Source organism: Cyprinodon variegatus, unplaced genomic scaffold (assembly GCF_000732505.1).
Source record: "Cyprinodon variegatus isolate N-32 unplaced genomic scaffold, C_variegatus-1.0 Scaffold207, whole genome shotgun sequence".
NCBI classification, from domain to species: domain Eukaryota; kingdom Metazoa; phylum Chordata; class Actinopteri; order Cyprinodontiformes; family Cyprinodontidae; genus Cyprinodon; species Cyprinodon variegatus.
The window spans coordinates 825,961-831,965 of record NW_015150660.1 but is presented as its reverse complement, the minus strand read 5'-3'; the positions used below and the strand labels follow the sequence as shown (position 1 = coordinate 831,965).

At 36.6% G+C, this 6,005-nt stretch overlaps 2 protein-coding genes across 2 annotated transcripts; one reads left to right on the top strand and one right to left on the bottom strand.

The window, feature by feature from the left end:
• On the top strand, positions 1 to 4,431 carry alox5ap (arachidonate 5-lipoxygenase-activating protein). The gene is made up of 5 exons (XM_015380062.1): positions 1 to 208; positions 285 to 366; positions 2,355 to 2,425; positions 2,807 to 2,888; positions 2,963 to 4,431. The coding sequence occupies exons 1-5, from the start codon at positions 136 to 138 to the stop codon at positions 3,123 to 3,125; spliced, it is 471 nt and encodes a 156-aa protein (XP_015235548.1). The 5' UTR covers positions 1 to 135; the 3' UTR covers positions 3,126 to 4,431.
• A 152-nt stretch (positions 4,432 to 4,583) lies between these two features.
• medag (mesenteric estrogen-dependent adipogenesis) lies at positions 4,584 to 5,918 on the bottom strand. The gene is made up of 5 exons (XM_015380061.1): positions 5,647 to 5,918; positions 5,425 to 5,561; positions 5,091 to 5,206; positions 4,840 to 5,007; positions 4,584 to 4,756 (listed from the first exon to the last, which is right to left on the bottom strand). The coding sequence occupies exons 1-5, from the start codon at positions 5,838 to 5,840 to the stop codon at positions 4,736 to 4,738; spliced, it is 636 nt and encodes a 211-aa protein (XP_015235547.1). The 5' UTR covers positions 5,841 to 5,918; the 3' UTR covers positions 4,584 to 4,735.
• Between the last annotated feature and the right edge of the window lie 87 nt (positions 5,919 to 6,005).

Sequence of the window (6,005 nt, the reverse complement as noted above, 5' to 3'; positions counted from 1 at the left end):
GATTTAAGCGAGATAGCAGGAGATGTGGTGCCATAAAGGGAGAGCATAGGTAGATTTAAATAGACGTTTCTGGATGTGAAAGAGAGGCATTGTCCTTCTAAGCTTCAGCATCCAGCAGGTTTGCAACATTGAGCCATGGAGTCGTGCAAAGTGGTGGAAAACGTCTACCTCCTGGTCGTTGTTACACTCATCAGTGTTCTTCAGAATGGTGAGATAAAGACAAAAAGTTATGTATATCTATATATATGTGTGGAGCCAATAACAGATTCTGTTTGTGTTTTTAGTATTTTTTGCCCAAAAGGTTGAGAGGGAATGCAAGAACCGCAACATGAACACGTCTGCTTTTGAACGAGTGTCTTGTGCAAAGTAAGTGCTTTTTATTCAGTTCTATTTCTTTCCAATGAAGAAACTTTGTGATAGAGATGATTTGATTTAGTGTACCAAATATTATTCCTCACTGGGAGGACATGTTTAGTGTTCTTAAAACAAAACAAGCTAAAAATGAAAGAAGTACTGATTGAGAAGGTGTTTAAATTCTGTAAAAAACACACATTATTCTGTGTAAAAAAAACAAACAAAAAAAACTAATATTACATATATTATTGTTTTAGGACTTCATTTGTTTTGCTCTTTATATGAAAAAATATGCATTTTATGGTCTTAGCATTATTATAGTAGGGTCCATTTATGCTATAAAAAAAAGTAAAATTATTACTATAGAGGAAGTGTATTTGCTGTTATATCTACTGTGCGACGGTAACTTACATCACAGTCTTTTGTCCGGTTACTCGATTACTTCACAAGCAGCAACACTTTCCTGTTTTAACAGAAATTGTTAAGGCCACATCCTTTCTTCCATATTCCAGGAAATATGTCAACAATGAAATTGCAAATCTCAAAAGCTTTCCTAATTTTAGAAAATAGATTTGAAGGAGAAAGTTTTTCTTAAACATGGAAATGTTCATGTTTAAGACTTTTTATCTGATTGTCATTAACTGGTATTGATGTAAGGTTGTGTATCATAATGCTTTAAATGATGCATTTGAGCAGGAATTGTCTTCACAAATTTGAATTTATTGTGGATTTTCTCTTGTCAATATAATGACAAATAATATAGGCCTTAATACAAATAGCTAATATACACAAATATTTTTCTCAAACTAAAAAAGCACAAGTCTCACTGGGAAAAAAGAGCTTGTTTGGCAGCTGGAAAGTTGTATTTTGATATGACCAAACATTCTTGTCATCAGAAAAGGTCAGCTCAGCAGACCTTTCCTCAGAGGATATTTAGTTTAAACATGCAGTTGCAGCATAAGCTTTAGTCTGGGCATCACCATTAAACTCCATGTAGATATAGAACTGGTTTCATTGTGAACAATCAAGAGGAAAAGCATGTTTATTTGCATAGCACTCTTCATACACTAGGTAATTCAAAGTGTTTTAGAGGAAAAGACAGAAATAGAGATAAGAAAAAATGAAAACAGGGAAGTTAAACTAACACAAACATAAATAGATACTAAAAATGAACATTAATAAGCAAAGTTTTCATAAAAAAATGACAATTATTTAGAGGTTTGTTGCCTGGTTTATCGGCATATTCCAGATTGTTGCAGGCTTGAGCCTTAGTGCTTCCTGATTTGCTTAAAACACCTTTCAACAAATTTGTTTTTATACGAGATTGACCGTTTTGGTTTCAGCAGGACAGGGATCACACCCCCACCCACACACACAAACGCACTCACGCATGTTTTAGAATAGATCCAGCTGACCAGCATTAGTTTTCTGACACAGCTCAGCTGACACCCTTCCAAAAGGTTCTGACAAATGGGAATTTTGTCCTTTAGAGACTAAACGTTGATATTTGCCACACCTTTGATAAAGAGCTTGATGTTTTTCTTTATTGCTTTGAGCTGATGATTGACTGAATTTAAAGTTGTGACTCACTCAAAAAAAAAAATACTATAAAGTCCCACCCGTCTAAAACTATCACGGTGTAATTAAAATTCTTTTCTCTAGTGACTAAGAAAGTTTTCTTTTTTTTAATTCAGTCTTTTCTGCCCGGCTTTTAACTCTAACAATATATATATTTTTTGGTACAACAACTGAGCAGTTACAAGAAGCTCCTTGTTATTGCTGGGGCTCCTCTCAGCAACCACCTCAGGCATTGCTTCAGCGTGTCAATGCAAATGATTTCCCCGTAATTGATAGCAGTTATTGCAGATTATTTGTTCTCTAATAATTTTCACAATGTTTTTGCTGTCCTCTTGGAAAAGACATCTTTCATATCATGTTTTTGTTTTAATCCCTTGGTTAAATAAAGACTTAAATAACAAATTCAACTTTCTCAATCATAGCCGGAACTGCATGGATGCTTATCCCACTTTCCTGGCAGTCATGTGGTGTGCCGGAGTGTGCCTCAGTCAAGGTAATGATTAATCCTTGCCATTGGACACACTTTTTTTTTTTTTTTTTTTTTTTTACATCTATGTGGTCTGATTATTTTATGAGCAGCTGTGTAACAAAGAGAGCTCTTTATGCTTTTCTATTCCTCAATAAAAACATCCCACATTCACACCTGGAATAAAACAGGACCTACCTTTGTTCAGTATGTGTGGTATGTGTGTGCAAAGCAGCTACGCTGGAACTGAAATGCTGTATTTGGCAACCCATTTTCCTAGGCTCTCAGCTTGTTATGCTTGTCATTATATTAATGCTATATCAGATCAAACAGGTTTAACATATTTTAGATCTGTTAATCACACTGTGTTTTATAAGCCCAACATCTTTATCAAATTTCTTCCTACAGCTCCCGCTGCCTTTGCTGGCATCATCTACCTTCTCGTCAGGCAGAAGTACTTTATTGGATACCTGGGACAGAGCTCTCAAAGGTACCCAAGTTCACCGAGCTCTCTGTTTATTTTGTATGTGGAATCCATCTTTGACCGGCTATCTTGTTGCGCAGCACTCCTGGGTACCTGTTTGGGAAACGCATCATCTTCTTCCTGTCCATGATGTGCATCATTGGAATCTTTAACTATCTGCTGTGGCGTTTCTACGGCAGCGACTACAAGGAATACATGGAAACCATCACAGGCGCAGCATCTGCTCTCCTTCTGCTCCCTTAGTTTAGCTTATTGCATACAGTGATGGACATTAAGTATTCAACACATACATGTTTTAAGCAGTAAATATAACTAATAACTTCCCCCACTAGGCTGACATGTTGGTGCAACTCGAATGATTGACACATGCAAGAAAAGGCCAATAACTTACACTGGATTTAGTAAAGCATATTGCCACAAAAAATAACTATTAAACAGATGAAAAAGCAAGGTTTAAAAGCGTAAAGACAGACAAGAAAGGTGCAGGAAATGATTTATATAGTATTTAGAAAGTAATTTTCTTCCCTATTAGAAAACATATCGGCTGGTTTAATTACCAATTGAGTACGAAAATTGTTAATTTGAAAGATATCCCACAAGAAGTGGGAATCAAGACCATTGCAAACTATGTTCCAAATTATACTGAAGTCAAATAGAGATATATTTCTAAAATGCTGAATTCCAGGAATGCAATTAGTGCTGTAATATAGGAATGGAAATAGCATAATTAAAAAACAAAAAAACACCTTAAACCATGTGCTCCTTGTGAGATTTTGCTTATACCAGGTATACTGTGATCCTTGATTGCAGAGGAGTGAAAAGATTTACTGTAATATCAAGGAGACCTGGCATTAGCAGGTAGTCCATCAAAACCGTAAGCTGCTCAAAGTGTGAGACTTCCATCCTGAAGATAACACCAAACAGTAGAGGGTAGAAATACGAACGTCTGATGTAAAAAAATAAAATAAGGATCCTGAACACCTCAACTTTAAAATTTAGGAAAATAACACTGCTTGAATGGGCTAAATAATAATTCTGATAGTTTTGAAAGAATTGTATGACAAAGACCTCAAAACACTCAAGATTAGATTTCGAGAAGGGGTTAAAAAGCCTTCCTTTACAAATTTTCTTATTCAGATTGACCATTGGTACCCATTTCTACATCTTTTTGCTTCATTTATATACATTCTGGACAATGTTGTGATGATTTTCAAATGGTATTACCTGGATTGTTACCAATATGTGACTTTAATGCCACCTAGGTTCCTTATACGTTTATCATCCTTTACAAAAATCAGCTGTTCAAAAGTTAACTTGCATATGCATAAAACTGAATTAAAAGGCTTCAAACATGCATGTAGAAAGTATTTTATTGCATCTTATTCATCAAAATTAAGTAAAATATACTCCATATTTACAATATACACACCACATTTACAAAAAAATATAAAACAAATGACTGTTAAGTGCAAAAGACTTCAACCCCTTCTTTGTAAATCTCTGTGCAGCACAAACAGACGGAATTTAACTTGGAAAAAGTTGTTCTTGTTAGATCTATTTACAGGCAATTGTACTGTATATTCTCAAAAAAAGTCCCAGATTTTTGTTTTTATTTTCAGTCTTTGGCGTTTTGCCACCCATTGAAAAACAGATGCTTTCAGAACCAGCAGCTTAAACAGCAAACCAGCTTATCAAAAAAACAGATGCTTTCAGAACCAGCAGCTTAAACAGCAAACTCCCAGCATAACAAAAGAAGCTGCTCACTGTTGACAAAACTCCTGCTGAGCATTCTTCAAAATGCAGCAACGGATGTTGCAGAAAAGTTTGGCGGATAGGATCGTCATGATCTCCCTTCATGTGTTTACTGGTTTCAGCTGTTAAAAAAAAAGAAAAAAAAAGTTTTAAACAGGATAAAAAATAACATACATTTTTTAAAAGTTTCTAACAGATTACTTACCTTAAATGATCTTTTGCTTAAGCCAAGCCAATGAGGGAAGTCAAACAGGGCATCAGAATAGTATTTAAGGGTAAAGGAGGCATTTTCCCATGTTAGATTATATTTCATCAGGTCCTTAGCAATAAAGCCTTCAGCAGCCAAGCCCTCCAAGATTTCCTTCAAGTCTATCTAAAATGGGGGAAAGGTTTTATTAAACTCTGTATATAATTTTCACCAGCAGCTCTGAAGGAGAAAACTAAAGCAGTGCTTACCTCCACCCTGTAGCTCTCTCCAGCCACAGAGGAGAGGGTCCAGTCCAGGCCTTTCTCCAGCTGCCACTTGATCATCGGATTCCCACCATCAATGGACAGAATGTATTCCTGAAGGACTGCAAACACACATTTACATGACATTTTATCATGAGCAAGTAGGAGTTTGCAGTTTAAAACAACAGAAAAGGTCAAAATGACCTCAGCTCTTTGCAGCCTTCTGTTCTGGCTGCTCCACCCAGCTGCAAGCAGCCCAAAATGACTCATCTGTACCAATGCTGAATGCAGTTAAATGAAAAAAACTCTGAAACTAGAGCAAAATGGATTCATTATTTACCTCTGGAAGTTACGACCCTCTTCTTGTTGGTTTCCAGGATGGTTTGATCACAGAGAGAAACCAACACATAGATCTTCTTGGACAGCAGACTCTTCCTCATGCTGGTGTACTCCCACAGACTGTGCATTTTAAACTTCCTATTACAGAAAAGGATAAAGTTCACATAAGTTTCATCTGTGCATGTTTATCAGATTTAATTCTGTGTAATAAAATTATATCTACCTTCCCAGTGAGTTCTGGAAAACTACCCCCCGGTCTCCAGCATGGAGGTTATCAATAAAAACCAGGCTGTCCTCCCCGGAACGGATCCGGTACCTGGAGCCGCAGGCCTCCACAGTAAAACCCTCCGGTGGGTTTTTCAGGAACTGACCCAGTTCAGTCATGGTGATTCCGCTGCTCTGACTTTTCATCATCATGATGATGCCAACGATGTCTTTCAAGCCTCGCGATCAGCTGCGCTGTGCTGCTGGAGGTAAACAACGTTATATAGCTGCTGTCAAGTTCCCTCTGACTAATTACCATATCGGAACTTCCGGATCATGCCTGACAAAATAAAAGCTTGCAAAAGAAAAAAAAAAAAA